Source organism: Protomyctophum parallelum (assembly GCF_964188405.1).
Source record: "Protomyctophum parallelum genome assembly, chromosome: 5".
Classification (NCBI taxonomy): Eukaryota; Metazoa; Chordata; class Actinopteri; order Myctophiformes; family Myctophidae; genus Protomyctophum; species Protomyctophum parallelum.
The window spans coordinates 46,639,350-46,664,425 of record NC_139702.1 but is presented as its reverse complement, the minus strand read 5'-3'; the positions used below and the strand labels follow the sequence as shown (position 1 = coordinate 46,664,425).

General features: G+C 41.7%; 2 protein-coding genes across 7 annotated transcripts in view; both read right to left on the bottom strand.

Annotated features, from left to right (window-relative positions):
- ttyh3b (tweety family member 3b) overlaps positions 1–272 on the bottom strand; it is a 49,061-nt gene extending 48,789 nt beyond the window's left edge. For both annotated transcript variants that reach the window (XM_083764278.1, XM_083764279.1), the window contains exon 1: positions 1–272. This exon is cut by the window's left edge and continues 289 nt beyond it. The gene's annotated coding sequence lies outside the window, so the exon portion shown is untranslated.
- A 684-nt stretch (positions 273–956) lies between these two features.
- On the bottom strand, positions 957–24,226 carry iqce (IQ motif containing E). Of its 5 annotated transcripts, none has more exons than XR_014569298.1 (21): positions 23,774–24,226; positions 22,813–22,860; positions 22,568–22,613; positions 21,036–21,197; positions 19,382–19,477; positions 18,341–18,402; positions 17,664–17,777; positions 17,002–17,052; positions 16,238–16,308; positions 15,436–15,508; positions 14,779–14,819; positions 13,260–13,411; positions 13,027–13,082; positions 12,132–12,388; positions 11,606–11,713; positions 9,016–9,274; positions 7,752–7,838; positions 5,900–6,027; positions 5,451–5,542; positions 2,236–3,814; positions 957–2,147 (listed from the first exon to the last, which is right to left on the bottom strand). XR_014569298.1 is itself a non-coding variant. In XM_083765923.1 (20 exons), the coding sequence occupies exons 1-20, from the start codon at positions 23,846–23,848 to the stop codon at positions 3,696–3,698; spliced, it is 2,097 nt and encodes a 698-aa protein (XP_083622049.1). In that variant the 5' UTR covers positions 23,849–24,226; the 3' UTR covers positions 957–3,695. The 5 variants fall into 5 exon arrangements, 1 of the variants encoding a protein (XP_083622049.1); XR_014569299.1 differs by having other exon boundaries at positions 957–3,007; positions 3,472–3,814; XR_014569300.1 differs by having other exon boundaries at positions 957–3,507; positions 3,541–3,814.
- Between the last annotated feature and the right edge of the window lie 850 nt (positions 24,227–25,076).

The window sequence follows — 25,076 nt, the reverse complement described above, 5'->3', positions numbered from 1 at the left end:
CCCAAGGAGTGAAGCCCGTCACGGTCGATTAGGGGTTAAACTCGTTGACCCGCAATCGTTTTTCGTTCCCCTTCTTCTCCTTTTTGCGTTATTGTTGTTATTGTTATTGTTCCTTCCTAAACTAAAAATACAATAGTAGTCCGCGGTTCCGTCGTCCCCTCAACGGCCTGTCTGTCTGTCTGTCGTTTTTAATACATTCAGAGCTCAACCAAAAATCACGGTGTTTCCAAAAGACCTGGAGGACTGGGCTTTGCGGCAGGCAGGCAGCTCGCTCTGTCTCTCTCTCTGCAAATAGCCTACATCTGAGATAGTGTGTGTGTGTGTGTGTGTGTGTGTGTGGAGAGGAGAGAGAGTAGCAAAATCCGCAGAGGCCACCCCCTGATGGTGAAAAGATAGTAGTGCATGCAGTCGTAGAAGAAGTAGGCTTTATTAGGCTACTGTGCATACACATTTTCTTACAGTATGCAAGTAAAAGTAGCAATGCCACCACAATGTAGAAACAACAGTGGATGTTATTGGTGGGATTTGCGTTCCAGCTACACAAACCACAATATTATTGCTTTATACAAATTACACACAAGAGACCCATATTTTGGTCTTTAATTAGACAGACTCTGGAGTCGACTTGCAATAGAATAAAAAATAAAATAAAATGCCAATTCATTATTTTGGTGACAAGCCCATTGATTGGTTATCATTATTTGCCTCTAAAACAGCATAACTGCAGATTGTTGGCATAGGACCCTCCGTCTGTTCCAGCTACTGCAACAGAGCTTCTGTTTTCTTTAATTCACAGTTTAATATCAACAGTGCATTCATTCATTGGCTGCTATTTATACACCCCCAGTCTCACTCACACTGGTAATGTGTAGGGCTACATTCAACACAAAGACATCTTCTTTTTGACACAAATTTGATTGCAATAGAGAAGGCACTTCTGTAAAAAAAAAAAAATCGAAATGAATTACATCAACTACAAATCAAATGACAGATGAGCACATGGGCCCGTTTGTCTCAAGTGATGAAGCATGGCAAGGATCAAATGCTTTTACAGCAACTGGTGTGGTTGATTATGTACTCACTCGTTTCATATAATGTACATGTTGTTGCTGTCAGCCAGAAACCATTCAATCAGCATATTGAATATGTTGTATGCGTTTGTTTAATATAAATGAATGCCCTATTTTATATTTGCTGTTTAGTGTCTTGCTCAAGGACACTTTGACAGTAAGCCAAGAGAAGCCAGTGATTAAACCGGGGCCACTGCCTCTTTGAGTAATGTCTTCTGGATGTTCCTCTTAATGACTCATTGCAGTGTAGTACAGTACAGTACGATACGATGTTGCACAATGTGCGATCCCGTGAGTCCATTTGCAATGTCAGTAGTCCTGTGGTCAGTTGTACATTCTGCATATAATTTGCAGATGGGTTTCCAGATTGACCTTTGTGTGACATTGTAGTAGGATGAAGTAGGGCATTCATTTACAAAATAACACAGCAAAAAGTTAAAATATGGACATGTAAGAGGTTTCTGCAGACATCTGCCGATATTGCAAATGGCCACAGAAACAGAACAGCCTGATTCATACGATTGATGGCATCTATGTAAAGTGCTTTGGATAAAAGCTCTATATGCACCATTAACCATTTGCCATTTCCGAAAAAAGCCGATCTAGATCAATGGTAGTCTATTTTCAGTTTGCGACACCAACATCATACAACAGAATATAACTTAAGCTAAATAACCACCAGAGCTGTAACATACTGGATAAGACGCTAGTATATCTGAGCGATCACTCATTGTGGTTTCCAGTACTGGGCTTACAGGTTTAATTTATACAACCTATTGTGAATGGAATGCGGTGTTTTGGCATGGGAACAGAACGTAAGAATGATATCAGAATAACAATGTGCATGTAAACACACAGCTTATTGGGCTGCACAGAACACTCAGAAAAAACCCTTCACGTTTCACTGTAGAAGCCCACAATGCATAGAGCCCAAGTAAAGCCTGGTTTAGAAGCTCAGAGCTACAAGCAGATCTAGATCTACAAGCTCCCAATGCAAATTTGCTTTGTGAGCTTGTAAATTGGATATTTTCAGTGCACGACATCAGTTGCACAATTAAGCACAGTAGGACAAAGTTGCTGTCTGGCATTAATCTCGTATCCCCATGTTTCAAATGCGTATTTTTTTTGTATGCCCGGGCCTACCTTATAATACAGAGTATCCCACAAAATGTATGAAAATAACAATAAAAAAGCAACTGCTTTGGACATAGTTTCAATAGGGTGGAAACCTCCTATGTTCAAAACTGTTTAATTCTCATCTATTTCAGGATACGAGCTTGTTGCGACCGCAGGTTGCATTTAATAACAGCATTCTAGCCGTGGTTCAAACGAGCATCACACCTAATCAAAACAAATAATGCAGCTGCTCTGTTTTCCCAGAGCGCAGCAAACTCGGCGGCTAGGCTAGCTAGTTTCTTGGGACATTTGTGGTCGTAGTGACTACATCTGTCATTAAAAAAATATGTTTTTTCAGCGATTTTCTTAGTTTTAAGAGTACCGGTAACTGTTGTATAATTGATGCTTGCGGAACTCGACTACATCTCGTTCCTGACCACATCACTGTCGTGGCAATAATCACGTTAAACCACACCCTCTCGTGTAATATTGCTTAAATCGTGCATTTCAGTCAGTCACCCCCAGTCATGCCTCGTGACATCATCAGGGATGGAGATCCCTGATGTCATCAATATTCGTCAGCAACTCTTCATCTGACCTCAAACCCTTAGATCTCCACATATGGCGCTGACCTGTTCCGACATTCCATATGTTGATCCTTCCCCATCCATCCTTTTCCTCTTTGATGTCTCCCTTTTGACTGATACCTGTCCATTTAAACTCTAGATGGGCCTGCCCCAAAGTCATTAGTGCAGCTGTGCCCGGCAGCCGACAAAAACTAGATTGAACATTAAGGCCCGAAAGTTAAGGCCCGGCCCTACCTGGGCCCTCATCAAACCCTGTACACTCAAAACACTGCACATATGTTGATCTGACCCCCCATTCTAAAGCGCCAGCGCTTTCCCAACAGTCTGCTGTCACCCAGGTGGATGTGTAGACGTGTCTCGCTCTCAGGCGTCTTAGATCTGCTACTACTTTTATTACTTGTGTGTGACTTAGCGCTGTAGTATGATCAAGGGGTAGGGTGTTACCCTAATGTGCTGAATATAAGACTTTACGTTTTTTGCTAACGGAAATATCCAAAACAAAAAAGGTCGTATTATAATCGGGGACTAGACTATTTGACATTCAGTGTTCTTTTTCCACAGATGATTCCAGAAAAATGGGGGTCGTCTTATAATCAGAATAGTCTTATATTCGGCACAATACGGTAATTTTTGAAGAAAAAAGAAAAAAAAGTTTGAACATGGAAATAAGAGCTTTCTGCCCGACAGCAATGGAATACAGGTGTTCTATTCCATTGTATGATTGGGAAGGTGTGCTGCTTCCGGTGGCAGAATGTCAGCATTAGCACATGCCATCGATCGCATGGAGTTCAACTTTGTTAAACCGAGATGCATTTGATGCCTCTGGCATGCGTTGGGCCACTCCCCTGCCATCGTGCATGTGTGACCGTACGCTAAATCAGCCTAAGCCTCAGAGGTCACAGACGCACTCATGTCCGGAGTCCTAGAAGAGTAGCTTTTCTCTGGCCCTCAAAGGTCGTGAAGGTGACACAATGATGTCATCAGAATCATCAGAGTCCATTGCATTTGCAGCTCTGGGTTCCAGCGCGTTGGGGGTTTGGCCTGTGGGCAACACACCACAGTTAGAACTAGAACTAATGGGATAAGGATAAATAGAATTGAAAAACACTGTTTTGTGTATTAACAAAACAAACAAACAAAATCATAGAATCAAGAAAATGTAATTAATGTTTGTCTTTGTCAAACATTTTCAAAAATAGCAGATCCACAAGTAGTGTGGCGCGTCGTGAGCTTGTTGATCTGCTATTTTTGTTATTTAAAAAAAAAATAAAAAAAATAAAAACTAAACCATTTAAAAAACATATCAAACGCAAAACTTGTAACAGTTACTAGTTATTATGCAAACCTCTCTGAACCAGTACAAATCATTCCACCCTCACAACGAGCCAGACTGCCCAGAATGCAAACTAAAATATTTGGATTTTATATGTTAAATATTTGCTGTGTTGTATCTGACTGTAGTTCAGTCCACGGACGTTGGGAGATTGTGCCACTGTGAAGAACCCTGGTTTCAGACAGATGAGAAATATACATAGACGCAATGGAAACAAGTCCCCAGGATCTGTTTGTGTTCTCCTTTTAACCTAAATGTCTGACTGTACTAGCCTTGCGTAGCTATACAAATTTCCCTGCGTGGGGCAATATGCATTGCAAAGGCAGATGAAGGCTGGCTATGCGAGGATATGACTCTACCACGTGCTGTTCTACATTTCTGACTAAACACTTTCCCTCCCTAACACAACTTACACAAGTTAATTGACTGTAGAACAGCTTCTCTCCCAATAACGAGTTACACGATGGGGTTTCCATCGGACAGAGTGGGATAGGTGATGCGTTTTGATGACATCACAAAAACATCCGTCGCACTGGCATGCAAGGGGTTCTGAGAAACTGAGGCCCAATGCATTACAATGGCGGCTGTGCCGCGCATCGTGCGCGTTCCTTCTCCGCTCTGTTGTTGTGATCACCACTTTGGAATACTCTCAACACTACGACAAGCGATTACACCATTTTAAAGCGGATTTTCATGACAATCAACGATCAAGTCGGTGCAGTTGTTCTTCAAAGGTTAGTGAAAACTAGGCAGGGAGATCTGGTACACGATTGTTTAATCTGTCATTAAAAATATATATGTTTTACAGCGATTTTCTTAGTTTTAAGGGCAACTGTTGTATAATTGCAATATTACACTCGAGGGGGTGGTTTAACGTTATTAATGCACTTCTGCGTTGCTTTGGGAACTCGCCCTGCGGGCCCTCTCATGTAATATTGCTTAACCCATTCTGACCGGGCACCCATTTTGGTGTTGGCATCATGTTATGCTTTAGCTATTGAAAAATAGCAGATCTACAAGCTCATATCGCGCCACCGAGTGGCGCGATATGAGCTTGTAGGTCTGCTATTTTTTGAAAAATCGAAGAACGACTGACATTTTTAGAATCTGATCTCAGGTCAGAATGGGTTAATCAGACCAGTGTGTGTCCAGTGGAAACCTCATGTGAATCTGATCTCAGGTCAGAATGGGTTAAATACCACAATGTAGAAATACAAATAAAGGTCCTGTATTCAACATGTATTTGAGTAAAAGTAGAAAAGTATTGTGATCAAAATATACTTACACTATCAAAGTAAAAGTACTAGTAAAAAGTGTATGTATGTGTGATTGTGTGTGTCTCACCTGTGCTGGCATTTGTGCACTTTGAGTGGGCTCGTCTTGGTGCTGGAGTTGGCACGAGGTTTCCCAGTGAAGAAGGCAGAGATGACATGGAGCTAGAACACACACACACACACACACACACACACACACACAACACACCACACACCGTAAATGGCAGCAGTAGCCAGTCAGTGTGTGTTTGCTGTGTTCTTATACACTATTTCACTAGTTGTGAAATACTTGCGGCCTGTGGCCCCAGGGGGTACTGCGCCCTGGGTGCTTTTTCGCATTTTTAATTCACTAATAAATTCATTATTCATTTATAATTTGTTAAATTGGTTAAGACCTCCATATTATTATAGTCAATGCCTGTGTGAAAAGTGGGAGTGATTGGTGCAGGCAGTGAGGACATTCGGTTAATTATAGTATGATGATGATATATGATATGAGGATGATGTCATTAATGTCACCTCTCTGTTGTGACACTGCAGCGAGCCAGATGTCCCCTGAATACAGACTGTATCATCGTCAAGGCAACCGCATCCAGCTCACCCTCCGCATGGGAAGTGACCTCACTGCTGCTCTGTGACAAGCTGGCCTGAAAAAGGGACACAGGAATGTTTAGGGCAGTGACTATCAAAACCTTTAACAAAATGCATAACAAATCTCAATTTGTGAAGGGTGTATTCAGCAAAAGAAAAATCGCTGTCAGGCAGAAACCTCTTATCTCCATATTTTAACTTTTTTGTAAATTAAAGCTCTACTAATTTGGGCGTTGATTTACAAGTAGCGCCTACTTGATCATAATCATAAAATGATCAAAATTAGCAGATCCACAAGCTCGAAATGTGGCATGAAGCGACGCATTTTGAGCTTTTCGATCTGCTACTTTTGATCATTTTGAATTTGAATCCTGAAAAGTAACAGTTGTGGGCATACAGTATGAGGTTTCCTCCCGAACAGAGACGGCATATTGTAGAGAATAAAGTGGAGAACCACCACTGCAGGTCATCAAATCAAAAGGACTAATCTAATGCTCTTTCCATGTTACAGAATCATTATTAGTCTTTATTCAGCTGAACGAACCCATAAAAAAAACACACCATCAGATTCAATCACATAAAGGAAGGTTGCAGCGACATGCAGCAAAGGTCGTTGGGATCAGGACATGCGTGCCCAGACCGCAAGACCATGCCAGAAATACACATTTTGAGGACCATTTTCGTATTCACAATAAAAATGTCGTTTTAGGGTTAAAAAGGATTTTGCTCTGTGTCTTTTCCAGAAAAGTGGCATAAGCATGGTCAGTTTCTCATAGCTTAATTTGATTGGTCAGCAGCAGATTTGAACCGGAAACAACATATGAAGGTGTTTCCAGTTTAAATCTTTTTTTTTTAAAGATTTATTTAATGATAATGCAAACATCATCATTCAAAACACAGAATTACAGAATCATGATTTTCTTTTTTTTAAAACAAGACAAGACAAACTCAAAAAAGAAAACAAAAAACAGCAAAAAGAAAAAGAAAACTGGAAAAAGGGACATTACTCTGTATTGTCCATAACACCACTTGACAACATCAACTCGGATAAATAAATAAAAATAAAAATAAAACAAAATCAACCCAGAGGAGATATTGAAGCCTCAAAGAACCTACCACAGATTTTTTCAAAAGTAGCAGGCTTTCTCCTTACATTGTACAGTATGATGAAAGCTCATTCAGCCAGTGTCTCTGTGAAGGTGAGTTTTCAGATTTACAGTTGACCAAAATGATTTTCTTCGCAGCTGTACTGGCGAGTAATACAAAATATTCTTTGTTAAAATTTGTGTTGATCAATTTAACATCACCCAGTAACCAAATTCTTGGATCATGTGTTTTTCCTGTTTAAATCTGTTTGCTGAGCCAATCAAAAGAAGCTATAGGAAACTGACCCGGAGCAGGAAATGTTCTCACCTTCTGGAAAAGGAAACCTTTTTCAAACTTTGAATTTAGGCATTTATCTTAATCCAGAGCAATTTAGCAATGTAAACACAAGGTACTGAAACAAATGCATAGACAACTACAGTGAGGCACAGAGCCTCTAAGACAATGATTCATTGGAGTTAGAATTAATTGGGGTTAGAATTAGGATTAGACATTTGTTAGCGTTAAAGTTTTCCTTATTTTATACAAAGAAAAACAGCCGATCTACAAGTTCACAGCGACACCCGAGATGCTATGTAGATGCTATTTTCAATTCTGTCGTGAAATGTCCTCACAAGTATACAAACGTGTGTGTGTGTGTGTGTGTGTGTGTGTGTGTGTGTGTGTGTAATCCAACCTTGGTGTGTGCATCTTTCTGCAGGTCCCCGAGTAGTGTGTGTCTGTGGAGATGGCCTCTTATTGCCGACTGCATCTTCACAAGGTCCTGATGAGACAAAACACGATCATATTTCTCTCATGGATCAACATCTGTTTTTTCATGCTGTGCTGTGCCGTTTTGTGTTGTCATGTTGTCTTTAAATGGTTATAATATGACCAAAATCTTAAACAACAGGTCTTAAACAGAGTTTCACTGTATTATCTGCCCATGCGCTGTCATGTGGTGTGCAATGTGTCCCATCGTAACGGTCACGGTAGTCGGTGTCTTGTCAAGTGTTCTTCTGCACTGTACTGAATTGCATTGTGGGCACAGTAAAATCCTTATTATAGATTATAGAAATTATTATGACTAGTCCTTACCCGTTGAGATATTTGCCCCCCCTTGTGGCCGTGAAGGGTACTGCGCCCGGGTGCGTTGTAATTGACTAATAAATAAATTAATAATCATTAATGTGTCAAATCGAAAAAAGGGCTTCGTTACGCCCTCCATATTCATATGCTCAATGCCTGGGAGTGATTGGTGCAGGCAGTAAGGAGTTACGGCACTGTTTCTGACAGACACACGGACACACACACACACACACTCAGACATTCGGTTAATTATAGTATGATATGATATGATATGATGATTATCCAAATGGACCAAATTAGAGTTCAGAATGGATACATTAACAGAGGATTTTATGTGGTGTTATATTTGGGGATTTATTGTCCTCTTAAGGTATTAGGTGATCGGATAGACAAGAGCAGTAGTCCCCAAACGTTTTTGGCCGTGCAACCCGTTACCTCCTGGCGAGCTGACGCACCCCCAACGCTAAGTCTTGTTGTATTTGGCCGAAAATGATTCATATTTTAATATGATTATGGCAAATAATCACAGAATTTCACTGCACTGAGACTAGCTGTGTATACTCCTGCAGCAGCTCTCTTTACAAGTGTTTTACCAGATTTTGCCGTTTGCGCAAAAAAACTGGAGGTTACAAGAAAAACCGAAGGGGTGCACGCACCACAGTTTGGGAACCCCAGGACTAGAGAATCTACCAACTTATTAAATAAACAATTAAATAAACTTGTGATTGTATTGTGCATCCTGTGTTGCGTCATTCAACCTGCCCCCGGGGGACTCGACTCACTGCCGGTGGAAATGATCTAGCGGCTAAATGTGGTACGAAGCATCTCTTCTCCTTCAGTGTAATGTGTTTGTATTAAATCAAGCCTGATACCCTATCTCTGTGCTCCCTCCAGCCTGTCTGGATGGTCCTGGATGCTCGCTCTCTCAGCTCTTCATCCCGACACTCCTCCTCCTCCTTCAGCTCCTCATCTTTCCGCTCTGCGTCCGTCTGTCCTTCTCCTCCACCACCCGTCCATCCTCCTGCGGTCTGCTGCTCTGCTGTTGTCGGAGAGGAGGCAGCTAGTGCAGCAGCTTGGTGCCTCTCTTCCTCCAACGCCTGGATCCTCAGCCTCAACTCTTCTAGTTCCTGTCTGGGAAATACACACACATATCATTGCATGTTCAGTACACATGCATGCGGCACACACACACTTTTGAATTATTTTATTTGGATCTGCACAAGAGGCGCAATACAATAGACCCAAACACTGATCAGAATTAGGTTACATTATATGGTCCAATCAGATATAACTGCTGCACATGCTTAACACACAGAGGGAAAAAAAAGATAGCACATTGATGACATACTATTACTTGACACTACTAGACGGGATGTTTTTTTTTCTTTTTTTTTTAAGCTACCTAGGGATAAATAAAACTACGCCTTCTCCAGATAGACAGACTGCCCATAATAGCCGAGACAGAACAGTATTTAGCCAACTTTTTAGCATTTGTCTTTTGCAATCAATATGTGTCCATATGCAAATCAAATGGGCTGCCTATTTCACACACACACACACACACCAAGGTTATAATAGTTAACTAAAACTAACTAAAAAACGAAAACTAGAATTAAAAAAACATTTTAGTTAACTGAAACTAAATAAAAACTAAAAATAAATTAAAAACGATAACTAAACTGAAACTGTATTGTGTGTTCACAAAACGAACTAAAACTAACTGAAATTATAGAAAAAATACCCTTAGTTATAGTTTGTATCAATATTTATATGCATTTCAGAAATTCATAATATAAACCTTTTAAATTAATTTGATTAAATTCCTCATTTCTCCAACAAGTTTTACGGCTGTTTTCAGCACCGTACGGCAGCATGTAGCCACACTTTACGTTGCTTGTTTACATTCTGCACTGCCTGAAACTGACTGCATGTTACTTGGAAAATCAAACCCGTCTTAAGTGAGTGGTACTGTACTGTACTGTACTGTACTGTACTGTACTGTACTGTACTGTACTGTAAGCCCTCCTCCCTGGCCTGTGTGTGTCTGTGTGTTAGGCTGTGCAACAGTGACACTTGGTGGTGAACAAACGCTATTTTCGTGCTCGGACACTGCCAGGAAAAGTTGGAAGAAAGAGACAGTCCAATATGGGAGAGAGACGCAAGGAAGTGCCTTGTGGAAAAGGATGATAGTAAAATATGCGGAGCACTTCGGAAGGGTATAGGCCTATTATATAAGGATCAGGTATTTGTGGAATGAGCAACACAGCTAAATGTGTGGCTAGCACACATTTGCCAAAACATTTGCCAAAATGGCAAGTGGTTGGTATTTATTCACCCTTGCCACAACAGCTTGGTTTGGTATGGAACAGTATCTCTCTCACGGGCAAGACAGAACTTGTCATCATTAAAGGCAATCTCAATGCAGTGAGATTCTGAAGCCAGTGGCGATCCCATATCTTCAGAATCTTGGACCTAACGCCATCCTCCAGGATGCCAACGCTCGCCCCGTACAGCCAGGATCACAGAGTACCTCCAAAATGTAGGAGTGGAAATGCTGTGAGTCTAGACCTCAACCCAATTGAACACTTGTGGGATCAGCTTGGGCGTGCTGTACGAGTGTATGTGCTGTACATGCAACCAACAGAACCAAGTGTTGTTTTTTCCTTATTACTGTGGGAGAGTGCAATCATCCAATCCACTAAGCAACTCAAAGCAAGGGTTGGTATACCAACCATTTGCAATTTTGGCAATTTTTTTGGGGGCGCTACCCACACGTTTAGCTGTGTTGCTCATTCCACGAATGCCCGATTCTTACAATCTATACAGACTATACCTCGTTGTACAGGTGACAACGATCAACAATTAAAATTATATAAAACACAATACCAAATGGTATCATCAAAGTGGAGAAATAAAGGACCAAAGTTACGTTTCTGAACTTTTAGAGTTTATATTTTTAAATGGTATATCTTTTAGGTTTTATTACACAATACTTATTGATCTTTTTTAATCCTATACCTGACAAATAAACCAAAGTACGAAAAAAAAACTAAAACTAAACTATAACTAAACTAAAACTAAACTAAAACTAAGCATTTCAACAAAATAAAAACTAAATAAAAACTAGCAAACCCGCTCTAAAAACTAACTAAAACTAACTGAATTAGAAAAAAACAAGTCAAAACTAACTAAAACTAAACTATAATGAAAAAACCAAAACTATTATAACCTTGACACACACACACACACACACACACACACACACACACACACACACACACACACACACACACACACACACACACACACACACACACACACACACACACACACACACACACACACACACACACACACACACACACACACACACACCTAATGTATTTTTTGGGGTCTTACTCTTGAGCTAACCACTGATCTAGAAAGGCTTCAAGAATCCCAGTGAGAAGAAGTGACACATACTTGTGACTCTGCCTCTCTTTGCCGCATTTGTCTGCTTGTTCAGCCTTCCATCGCTCTGTCTCTCTCTCCGATTCCTCTTTTTCCGCTCGGAGACGACTCAGTTCCTCGCTAGAAAGAAAGCACGAGGACAGACAGCCGCTTTCACACAAGTCGCAAGAGCCAGACAGAGTTCAGTTCAAGCACATGATTGAAGAAAAAATGTAATATCACGACAGATATTTTTTTTGTTAGGTCAAGTCCTAATATGCGATTTGTGAAACGGAGTGAAAGGACCCCCCCACACACTAGCGCTGTGTCTCATGAACAATTAGCACAATTAATCAATATGTAGAATTATGGTGTTTTGGTAGCCATACAGCCAACCAGTTGAAGAAATTGGAGATTGATGCTAAGTCGGCAATACCAGCACCGACAAAAAAGGATGGCCATTTTTAACAAACTGACACCAGCGGGTTAACCTCTTTGCTTTTATGAAATGTCTGAGATCATTAGGATTTTCTGATAGTTTGACCAAACACTCACTCACTCTTTATTGGTCAGAGTGTGCTGAAGCTCCTCCCTGTGTCTCTCCAGTTGGCTGACACACTCTCTCAGAGTGCACGCCTCCTCCTCCGCCTGTGCAGTCGATGGAGCCGTTATCCCAGAGACCGCCGGCTCTGTTGCAACGGCAACTCCCAGTGTATCATCGACAAGGACCTCGCTCTCCGCTGTAGTCTGAACGCCCTGGTCCAATCGTGTGCCGCCCTTGGCCAAGTGGGCGTGTCTTCTGGCGTCTTCCAGCCTCTGAGTGGAGGAGAGAGGTGTCAGTCCTGCTGCATTTACAGGGTTGTGTGTGTGTGTGTTTCAAAGACAATCTAAAAAAATAATGACTGAAAAGGCCACTGTCGGGCAAAAACATCAACAGTGAATCGTGTTTTGAGCTTCTGGATACTATGTTTGATGCTTTTAAATTTCAACCCTGAAAGGTAAGAGTTGTGTTTTTTTTGGACATATGAGATTTCCACCCGACAGAATTAGAATTATGATGTCCTGCAGATATCACATTCTAAACCTATGTTCTTATTCCATTTTATAGGCCCGTTCAGGTGGGGATCGACTAATGTGCCTAGTAATTCATTTTCAATGAGAGGCGTTTATTTTGGACGTGCGGTTATTCAAGTGTATTTTCACGGGCACGGTCCCGTGGAATTGTCGCACGCGTGCTCGTTTCATGCACACGCCCACGTGCGACTAGCCCTTTATTGTGGCAAGCTTCTTTTTCCGCTACCCATCCCATGGCCCCTCATTAGCAGACCTGTTGCTGATCCAGGCGAGAACGCCTGCGTAACTCGCTCCCCGTCAGAAAAGGACTTAAGAAGTCACTGATCACATCTGAAAACAGTTGTGGCGACTGAGAACTTTAATCCATGCAATCTGGTCACCTTCTCTACTTCCAGCAGTCTCCTCAATAGTCTCTGCTTACTCCACTCTCTGTAGCCTGGAGAGAGGGAGAGAGAGAGAGAGAGAGAGACACACAGAGAGAGAGACACACACACACACACCTTGTATCTCCATACTGTATGTCAACATACAGCAAGTCTCGTAAAAGTAGCAAAAATAGCTGAACTGCAAGCTCAATTCGTTTTTCACGTGAAAGTGAGTGTGTGTGTGAGACCTTTGGCTCCCTCTACAGGGCTGCTGGTGTTGAGCTCCTCTCTCAAGGTGCTGTTCTCCAGCTGCAGCTCTTTGAGCTCCGACGACAGACGCTGAACCATGGAGCCCAGAGCCTTCTGCTGCCTCTGGGAGCCCTTGCTCTCCGCTCGACTGCTACGCATGGAGAACAAAGGGTTGTTATAGTCAGTTCTACAAATGTCTTCTAAATCGTTAAACGTTTTCTGAAAAAACGTATGTTTCTATGTCGGTGGCGCTCAAACTTGTTCATTTCAAGGACCCCTAGAATTATATGAATTTGGCCGCAGACTCACATCTGAAAGTATGTTGTTCCAGGGACACCCCAGAGGCAGAGATTTGAGATAGAAGATTTGCACACATTTTCATGATTTTTCAAAAATAGCTAAAGTTTAAAATAATGGTTAAAGTGGTTAAAAGCTAAGGTGACACAGTCCTTAATGGGTTAAGATAGTGAACACTGGCAAAAATGGCCTGAAACATAATCTATCAGGAGACCACAAGGGAAGGTAAATGCAAATCCCCATAGAAAGGAGATGCCATTCACTGTCCCCATTGTCCTTTGGTACATATTATTACGTACGTATTATTGTGGTCACAGATTACGATGAAAACCTGCAAAACCTGTCCGTCCGTCAGTTAGGTGACTCACTCAGGTCACGCCTCCATCTATGGTTTTCAGTCCATTACGCCTCGTGACATCAGACGCTTCCATATATGGTTGTCATTCCATTACCCCTCGTGCCAACACCATATAGAGCAGTGGTTTTCAACCTCTTTCACATCAAGGTCCATTAATTTATTCAGCATTTGAGCCACGGACCACCGTTTATTTGATGAGAATTAGCCTTGCAGACCCATCTCTCTCCCCACTTCCTGTCAGTCTACTGTCCTATCAATGAAGGCATAAAAGCCCCAAAAGAATATAAAAAAGAAAAGAAAAAAGTGATCAAAAAGTCAATGTACGGGGCACGGTGGCACAGTTGGTAGTGCCGTCGCCTCACAGCTAGAAGGTCCTGGGTTCGATTCCCGCTCGGGGCGCTGTGGGTGCTGGTGGCTTGTTTCCTCCTCCGTGTCATCAGTGCACATACCCGAGGCGGGGTTGGCGAAAGGGCCTTTCTGTGTGGAGTTTGCATGTTCTCCCCGTGTCCCCTAGGGTAGGTACCCTCACAAAAAACATGCAGTAATCCTGGTCTCTAAACTGCCTCCCCCTGGCCAGCTGGGGCGCCTGATGGAGGGGAAAGGAACTGTTGGAATAACGTGTTCCTTCCATGCGCTACGTCCAACCAGGGAAACTCCCCCGTCAGGTGTAAAGGAGCAACTTGGACACTCAGGCATGAAGGAAGCATGAGTTCAAGTCCGTTGCTCTCTCCATGTCCCCCATAAATGGGGACTAGGTTGGCGGAGGGTGTGTAGAGCCCAGCATCACATTAGATAATTGACACAGGGGTGAATTAATGGGTTACAATCGTGGGATAATAAAATAAAATAAAAAGTCAATGTACCTTTTCTCTGCTGCTTCAACAAGCATTCTCAACCTCTGGATCTGAAAGGTACAAGAGAGACACACACCAAGCAGTGTTAATTTTGACAGCTAATTTTGATTTAGTTTTAGTCATAATAATTAGTCTTCTGAAATTTCTAGTCTAGTTTTAGTCGACTAAATAGCATAAGAGTTTAGTCGACTAAATCTAGTCGATTTTGGTGTCTTGGTGGTGTCGTAATGCGTGATTTTACAATTGGTTGCATGCTGAAAATAGACGATCTACAAGCTCACAATGCCTCGCAGCACGGCGCACTGTAAGCATGTAGATTTGCGGACACCCGAGCGCAACCAAACCAAATGACTTGTCTTTTAGTTGTACTGGATCTTTATCCCATTAGTCCCTCCCTAACATTTTAGTCTAGTTGTTATTTGTTGACAAAATTGTCCATATATTATATATAGTCTTAGTTTTGGTCATCATAGCTTTGTTTTTATCTAGTAAGTCGACAAAGTGTTTGTCATAGTTTTAGTTTAGTTTTCTCTCTTTTTTTTGTATTAGAAAAGATTTTCTGAACTAATGAAAGATTCCCTCTGTGCAACATGTACTTGTAGGCTTGAGAGTGTACCTAGCATCAGAATACTAAGTTTGACTTCTAGAAAATAGTGAACGTGTCACCTCTTCAAAATACGTTTCCACCATGATCTTCATCTCCTCCAGGTTGGTGGTCCTCAGCTCACTCTGCAGTTTACTGGACAACAAGGAAGGCCAGCACATCATGGATTAAAGCTAAAATAAATCTCACGGCTGAAAACATTTTGTTAGGCAAAGTCCAAATATGTGATTTGTGAAACAGCTGAAAGGACCCCCCCATGCACTAGCACTGTGGTTCATAAATAATTAGCATCTGAGATGAACAGTTTTGCTGAGGATTTTAAATGGGAGACACACACAGTAGCATTTTAAATGCGGAAGTGTTGCTATCCCAGATTTGAAGAGGGAATCTTGAAAAAACAAGAAAGTGGCCACACATGCTGATAGCCAAAGTGCCAATATTGTATTTAGGACGCAGCAGATTAAGACATGAAACCTGAAACTGCTGCGACCTACAGTACATACAATATTAGCACTTTGGCTATCAGCGTGTGCGCTCACTTTGTTTGTTCAAGATTTCCTCTTCAATTTATTCTGCTGTGGGCCGGCACCACTGCAAGAACTTTGGTGTCCGTAAGCATCTTTGTGCATAGTGTTTCCCCAGAAACACCAGGCGATGGTCTCTTCACTGTTCTAGCGTGGTTCTGGGGGCTTGGATAAACTTATCTGTAGCTGGATGAGGGAAGGGGAGCTCTTGTTTTCCTTACAAGTGCCGGCCATGTGTGTAGGACAGCTTTGGTCGTGGTGACTTAATCCATGCATACAAAGACACACGGATCAATAACGTGCATGAAGAGATCTCTGGTGCAGCAGGTAGATGTTTTACCTTAGAGCGTTTTCTTTCTCTCGACACTGCTGTTCCAGCTTCAGTATTCTCTGTTTGAGTCCATTTAGAACCTTGGGGACAGAAGATATTATAATGTGCATTTCAGTCAATTGAATAATCACTGAGGCTATATCGTCATTTTAACCAATTAAAATGTTTCGTGTATACATTTTCTATTTCGTCAAACTAGTGTAACACAAAAGTAGCAAAATATAGCTGATCTACAAGATCAACCAAATATCTGATCTGAAGTTCAAAACGTATGGCAATGCGACACGAAAATCTGCTATATTTGCCATTTTTGAATTTTGAATCCTGAAAAGTAACAGTTTTGGACATAGTATGCAGCAACGATATACTGTAGCAATAATATTTTCTTTTCTCTTATCTTTTCTTTTATGTAAAATGACTTTGGCTACTTAGAAAAGCACTATATAAATCTGAGCTATTATTATTTATTATTTTTATTTGAGACAAATGAGATAAAACCTGTAAAAGAAAAATAAATCAAAGACAATCATAAGAAATCTTATCATATCTTATCATAATAACCACTGAAACCTTAGCCTCCGTGATGCGTTGTGAGCTTGTTGATCTGCTAAATTTTGCAAAAACTGTTGACTCCGGTCAACCATATTCTTAATAGTACATCATCAAATAGTACATCATCATCAAACATCATCTAATGAACAGCCTGCCGATCCATGGGAATGCTTAAACCACTGTGACGTGCCGTGCACACCAGCAGATCACGGGCTACTCACCACACTGCCCTCATTCTTCTTGTCCACCAAACTGCGAGTGTACTCAGACCCCTGCCATGAAGAAGAAAACCCAATCAATCAATACAGGGGGTCTCAGATAACATTGTGTAACCCAGTGGTTCTCAAACTTTTTCCATGTCAAGCACCCCCAAGTAAATTATGTATTTGGACGCAGACCTCCAAATATTTTGTGCCAGGGACCTCCACACAAGTGTTGTGTTGTTAAAATATTTCAAAAATGCTTCCCTGATTAGTGAATCCATGTACCCCCTTTACCCGGCTACAACAATTTGCTTAGAAAACAGCAAGAGAAAACCACAGCTACAGTAGCAACGTATGATGCTATGAATGAATGAATGATAGATAACACACCCATGGAAGAATATAAAGTTACAAATAAATGGAAAATAGTTGCAGTTGGTGCCTCCTGAGCAGATTTATCTTAAATGGTTTCCACATTGTGGCCACAGTGCCACACAATCAGATTTACATTTAACTCAGATTAACATTTTACATCTCTGCAGGTTCACAGAAAGCTCTTTTTTTGTTAAACATAACACCAGTAAAATAAATAATTACATTTCCCTCGTTCCCTCTCACATCCCTGTAGCCCTGTACCGCCCATTTGAGAAACACTGGTGTAGCTATCCACCCATACATACTTTAGTGGGATCTAGCAGTTCCTCAATCTGTTTCTCTCTCTTGTTTGTGTCCTCTTCCAGGCGCCGTAGTTTGGCTTTCATCTGCTGGTTGTCGGCCCTCTGGGCCTGGAGGCTCTGTGGAGGACAACACCGTCAGCACACACCACCAGTAGTGGGTCAGGAGTAGACTGTATTTAAATTTAAAAAGCCCCACTATGGCTCATTGCAGGAATCTAGCAGACTATAATGTTTCGACGTTGTTGCGTTAACACGGGCAGATTAAACGATGCAGTCTACCATTCATTGTCAAAGGAAGCCAGTGACATGACGTTGCAAAGGCGCAAAGATGCATGTAGATGCTCCAAATAAACTCATAACGCGTCGTTTGCATGGTTTCATCTTTCATCGTTTTCATCGCTTTGTTTGCATCGTTTCACCATAAGAGTAAATGGACTCAGAAATTGATTGATTTACTTGTGTGACCCATAACAATAGGCCCCGACAAATTGTTAAACACTGTTATAGATGAGTGACGTGACAGGGTGGTCACAAGAAGTCTGCAAATGAGCCACGCTGTTCTAATTTCTTAATTAAATCTTACTGAACTACAAAGATGTACTATGTGCTTTATTGTTTCGGCTTTCTCAATAAAAAATAAACTTAAAATGATGTAAATTATTTATTACACTCGGCTGTACCTTTTTCAAGTGAATGATCTCATCGTACATGTCTTCCTTCTCTCTGTGGTCCAGGCTGTAACCTGGGAGATGGGAGGAGAGAGACAGACCGGCTTATAGACTACAGACTACAGAGGCTAATTTGTTTCGTTTGTGGACTGACTACTTACTGTCCTTAGTGCGGGAGCTTGCACATTACACATTTTTGCTATTAGGTATAATACAGGGTATAGATATTTTTTCCTGGATTGAGTTGTTGATATATGAAAGCTCACAACGACGCGACACTTGTAGATCTTCTATGTTTGGCACACACACACAATATAAATTGCAAATAATGGCCCAGGCAGCGGCCATTATTTGGACGAGGCGCTTAATGCATAAAATGGTGTCTGACCCCGGGCTGTTTGAGTCAGGGCTACTATTTGGAAATATGTGGCCAAATTTGACAGAGTGACTGCCATTGGATTTCTTCTTTAATTTTCGTTTTTTCAGGTCATATGAAAGTAGGGAATCATAGCTTCAAATTGACATATTGGTTGATCAGTTTGACCCACCAGTTTTGGAGCTGTGGCTTATAGAGTAATGTCTTGCAGAAAGCAGTGAGTTGAGAAAACAGGCTTGAAAGGTTCACTTCTGTGGACTCTAACATCACACTTAATTTCATATTTACATGTCGATTTCAGCTCTGATATTTATTTCAGAGATGCTCTAGTATGTGAAGAGTCTCCCTGTGCCATTAACTCATTTTGGATAACATATAAATACATTCAGTTTTTCTCCGGCGCGACGTTGGATAGGAAATTGTGGAGGGCAGCGATCCAGGAATCCCGAGTTGGTGTTGGCTAGACCTCACTCTCGCAGCCAGCAACTACGTTTTTCTCCTCTGGTGAAAAGCTGGAGGTTGCACGATGGCAGGCTCTCAGTCAAATCTGGTCACATATACAGTAATAACGCGAAAATAGCTTGTAGATCAGCAACACCGTCATATGAAGTATAAATGAGGCTTCAGTGTCTGAGTGGCACATTCTGTATATCTTTCTGATCTCTCTCTTCACACACCATTGGATGCAGAGTGGGACTGTATGGTTTTCTTTGTAGCCTGTTTGAGGAACTCCTGAGTGACATCACACTCTGGCCTTACTGTCTGCAACAAACCTGAGAGAAGAACAAGAGAGAGAGAGAGAGAGAGAGAGAGAGAGAGAGAGGGGGGGGGGGGGGGGGGGGAGAGAGAGAGAGCTCAGTCTGTATGTGATGATTCAGTTAAATTCCTACACTGCATACTGCACATGCTCTTACTTTATTAGGTACAGTGCAATATCAAATCTGTAGAATGCCCCAGATACCATTGGTCATGAAACTGAGGTTGTCAGTCACAATTGTCAAATAATTGATTAACATTGTGATCTTTGGCTTTGTAAATTACAAAAGTTGTAATAAAATGTAGTTTAGCCAAAATAAGCCATATTTAATAAGTTTGTACTTTCAAAATGTATTAAAAATAGCAGCAATAGTCCATCTACAAGCTCACAATTAGGGGTGTGCTGAAATATCGATATTGCGATATATATCGATACGTCCTCCCACGATAAATAATCGATTATTAAAATATCGATATCGAATTATTGTTTTAATTTGAAATGTTGTTCATTATGAAGTGATGAACAACATGTTTAGAAAAGAAGGAAATGACAGCTAAAATAAAGCAAATCCCACTCTCAGATTCCACAGCAACCAGAAGTACTGAATTACTGGATACTGGATTACTGATTTGTCCAAACAGCTTTGTGGGAATACAAAATGCAGAATGCATTTCCCCAGCAGTGGACAAGTCCACTGACACCAGTGATAATGGTCAGTTGGTGGCGTTTGTCAGGTATTATGATGATACCAGTGATAATGGACAGTTGGTGGCGTTTGTGATACATTATGATGATACCAGTGATAATGGTCAGTTGGTGGTGTTTGTGAGGCATTATGATGATACCAGTGATAATGATCAGTTGGTGGTGTTTTTGAGGCATTATGATGATACCAGTGATAATGGTCAGTTGGTGGTGTTTGTGAGGTATTATGATGATACCAGTGATAATGGTCAGTTGGTGGTGTTTGTGAGGTATTATGATGATACCAGTGATAATGGTCAGTTGGTGGTGTTTTTGAGGCATTATGATGATACCAGTGATAATGGTCAGTTGGTGGTGTTTGTGAGGTATTATGATGATACCAGTGATAATGGTCAGTTGGTGGTGTTTGTGATACATTATGATGATACCAGTGATAATGGTCAGTTGGTGGTGTTTGTGAGGCATTATGATGAGGGTATGAGGCAAAGGGGGAGTTTATTGAGTATTAATTTAGTGTTTGAGTGGTGCAACCACAATAGACAGAGTGTCCCTCCCTGTGTCCGAGCACGAAAATAGCGTTTTTTCCAGTTCCAGATATCGTGATATATCGCTGATGAAATGTCATACAATATACCGATGTATCGCAAATATCGCAATATATCGAATATCGTGATATTATCGTTATTGAGGGCCTAATATCGCGATATATATCGTATCGTGAGGTACCCATATCGTCCCACCCCTACTCACATGTGAGCCTGTAGATCTGCTATTTCTGCTACTAGGGGGAAATCTGTGAACATTTTTCAATTAATTTTTTTTTAATGATGATGATTATGCAAAAGATAATTGTTTTCGCAGATTCCCACCGTGGCCGTTACTGAGGGAGGTAAAGCGTGCTGTGGCTGCCTCTCCCAAGGAGTCCACTCTCTCCCCTCTGCTGCTGGTCGCCACGGAGCTCCTCAGTGGCTTCCAAGCTGGTACTGCTGGCCTCCTGGGGTTCACATTCAGACTGGAGAGGTAGGGAGACTCTGGATGTGCACACGCACGTGAACAAACGTGAAAGCGCACGCACACACACACACACACACACACACACACACACACACACACACACACACACACACACACACACACACACACACACACACACACACACACACACACACACACACACAAAAAGTAAGTAGAAACATAATGCTCATCTTCTATAGAGCTAGTATAGAGTCAATTCTAAGGTATGGTGGTATCACCAGTTGGTTTGGAAACCTAACTGTAAAATACAAATCTGAGATCCTTAGATTAGCCAAAATGGCAGGGAAGATCATGGGTATGTCTACACCTCCGATCACCCCCCAGGTCATCTTTGAGCAGGCCACCATTGGACAGGTCAAGAAAATTGTGTCTGACCCCTCCCATGTACTATACCCCGAGTATCGGCTAATGCCATCAGGTAGGAGGTACGAGGTCCATGCTTGCAAATATAATAGGTATAAGCATTCCTTTGTCCCTCTGTCAATCACACTCCTTAACAGAGTCCTTGCAGAGGGCAGACAGGGTAGGGGTCGAAGGTGATGTTCTTCCTCTTTTGCACTAGGTATGTTGGTGTGTGGTTTTTTAATGTTGTACGGGTCACACACACACACACACACACACACACACACACACACACACACACACACACACACACACACACACACACACACACACACACACACACACACACACACACACACACACACACACACACACACACACACACACACACACACACACACACACACACACACACACACATCAAAATAATCAAAGCATACTGTACACTATACAATATACAAGCGGATGAAATTAGTCTGACGGGTAGCTGGCATCTCCCTTAGAGATAGGGTGATAATTTCAGTCACGCGAGAGACTCAGAGTAGAGCCGCAGCTTCTTCACCTGGAAAGGAGCCAGCTTAGGTGGTTCAGGCATCTGGTTACTGCCACCAGTATATCATTCTAAAAAACAGTTTCTCGCTGAGGAAGGCCTACCAGCCAAAACGTCCATTTGTTGCTAAGGAATCCTAAATGGATAAAACGTTAGTGCTGGAATTTCTTTCTATAGACTATTCCTACCGTGCACTTATACTCTTATATTGTGAACTACGCAACTGAGTGCTTGCTTCTTTGCTCTCTTCAAGATACTAAAAACTCCTTCAAAATCCTGACATAGGTTTACTGAAAAACCAAATTTTGCCATATACTGTATATCGCAACAACTATACACAGAGGTGTTCCTGGCTTGTAAGGTATAATAAAGAATAAAGTAGGTGTTCCAGGTCTGAATGAGAGACAGAAAAGATGAGATGAAAAGTTGATCTCCTGCCTAGTGCCCACAGTCTCTGTGTTGAGCTGGTCTTACTTGGGGAAGGAGGTGGCTTCCGCAAACATCTCTTCATCCTCGTTCTCTATTGAAAGCACAGACAAAACGTTTGAGACGAGCAAATTCCACAGCACTGCAATTCACCAATTTAGCATGTGTGATCATTTCAGTGCAGGAGGCAGTGTGATGCCATCACATCTGCCCATGCCGACTTTGACTAAATCCGGTTTGAACACTGACTGAACACAAACAGTTGTGTCTGTGGACCATTAACAGTTGTTTACCTTCTCATGTTCTGAGATGTCAGCAGAGAGCGAGAAGCCATCCTCTACCTATGGAACAAGATAGAGAAAGGAGGAGAGGAGGACAGGACATATAGAGTAGGAGAGTTGAGGGACATTGGCATAGTAAACATTCTGTAAAGATAGGCTAGTAAGGCTACTGAGCTAAAGTATTTTCAAAACAACCCAGTCATATCTAATATCGAGGTGTGTTGACCCTAAGCCAAATTCCAATACCCCAAATCTCGGCCACTCGCTCACTTACACTCGGTTACTCCAGCATGGTGGTGTTACGGTGAGATTGGTGACCTGCTGAAATATGTGACAATTGTGTAGACAATCACATAACGTCAGTGTCTGAATGTAAATTGTTGCAGTTTGTTCATTAGCAGCTTCAACCTAGCGATATTTAGGCCACATATTTAAAGACTTCCATGTAAATTGAGTGAAGACAACAAGATGGTCACATATTTCTGCAGGTCACCAATTTCATCATACCATATGCTGGAGTGACCGAGTGTGAGTGAGCGAGTGTCCGAGTTTTTGGGTATTGTAATTTGGCGTATGCTGGTTTTAAGTTAAAGGTCCAATCTTAAAGGTTCCAAGACTTACATTCTTAAAGTTTGATCTCTAGATGTTATGTGCACGTTTTGCAATTAGCCTTTGCTATTGTGAATATGTGTCTGTTTTACAAACATGAGCAATTTAAGACCAAAATGCACATTTACTAGCTGTTTACAGAGCGTGAAAAGAAATTACTGTAGTGGTGGAGCCTTGGCATTTTTTGGATCTCTGATTGTGTTGTGACTTAATTAATGCACAAAAATGACATTCATTCATCCTAGAACTATCATTCGTGATATCAATACGCGAGCTAAAGAATTGGTCCAAACGATCACGCATGAGCTGAAAGAAACACGGACCGACAACACCAAGGAAGCCAAGACTCACGGTCACTACTCACCAGATCTTCACAGTCCTCGTCGGTCTGGGGATCACTTGTCTCCAGTGACATCTTGGTAGCAGTTGAGCTAAACATGAACAATCACTGTGCTGTGAATCCCGTCTTGTCTTCCTTGGAAAGCTCAAATTTGTCCGCATGTGATCCTCGTCCTCTCATCTTTTCCCCCAGGATTCTGACTTCAGTTTTGTGCACTCTTTGCAATCAAAACCTGGGACTAAAACATATACATTTCCCCAACGTTCCTTTATTATATCCAATGTCCGCCATCATGCCCTAGAGCTCTTTTACAGGATGTCTCTTTTATATAAATATATATAGCCTATATATAATTTTTTTAAATCAATAAGATGTAGAAGTGTAGGAAAATGCTAACCGTTTACAGAGGTTTTGTTTTGACATCAAACGTTGCAGGGTTGAGTCGTCTAGCAACCGTGCTGATACAATGTAGAGAAGCCTACACGGCCCCGTGTCAATTATGTTTTGTCTTTTCTTCGACTCTGACTCATTTTGCTGACATGACGCTCATTGGCGGAGTAGTCCTGCGGGGGAGGAACCTGTGGTTTTCTCCACCAATGCCGTGGCAAGACGGATACTAGGAATAAGGAAAGGAAGAGTCTGGAGACTTTTGAGATGGAGCCTGTTTTACTCTTTACTGACCCCACTGGCTGCACTATAGCGCCGTGGAGATGGTTTGTTTGTTGTATGCGCGCTCCCCCTGCTGTTGAAAACCGAGGAGCAACACATTCTCATCCCAACAACAAACAGTCATTAAGACATGCGAATCCCTTGACTCCTTCAAAACTGCCCTCAAAGGCCTAAAAAAAATAGGGGCCCAAAAAAACGCATTTTCAATTAAACAAGTAAAAAATGAAGATGTACTGAAAAAACGAATAGCACTTCAGCCAAATAAGGCCACCGGTTTTGATAAAATCCCCACCAGATTCCTCAGAGACGCAGCTCTATAGCCCCAATAATAACTCATATTACAAATCTATCAATCAGTCTATGCCAAGTTCCACAGGAACTCAAGATGGCACGTGTAATCCCTCTGCACAAAAAGGAAGCAAATTGGACACTGGAAATTACCGACCTGTTTCCATCCTGTGTTCCACATCAAAGAATGATCTTTGAAAGACTAATCTACGAACAGATCAGCAATTACCTAGACAAACACAACCTAGTGAACCTACTGTAAGATTTCCAATCTGGTTTCAGAACATCCCATTCCACTGACACATGCCTACTGTTCTTGAACGACTACATCAAACGCGAGGTAGACTCGGGCAAATACTGCGGCATGGTC

Excerpts from the sequence above, each read along its gene's own strand:
- iqce (XM_083765923.1), bottom strand. The coding sequence starts at position 23,848 with ATGTTTAGCTCAACTGCTACCAAGATGTCACTGGAGACAAGTGATCCC. Across the intron at positions 11,714-12,131 it reads CACACTCTGACCAATAAAGA|CGAGGAACTGAGTCGTCTCC; the intron begins GTGAGTGAGTGT and ends CTTTCTTTCTAG. Across the intron at positions 5,543-5,899 it reads TGCAGTGTCACAACAGAGAG|CTCCATGTCATCTCTGCCTT; the intron begins GTGACATTAATG and ends TGTGTGTTCTAG.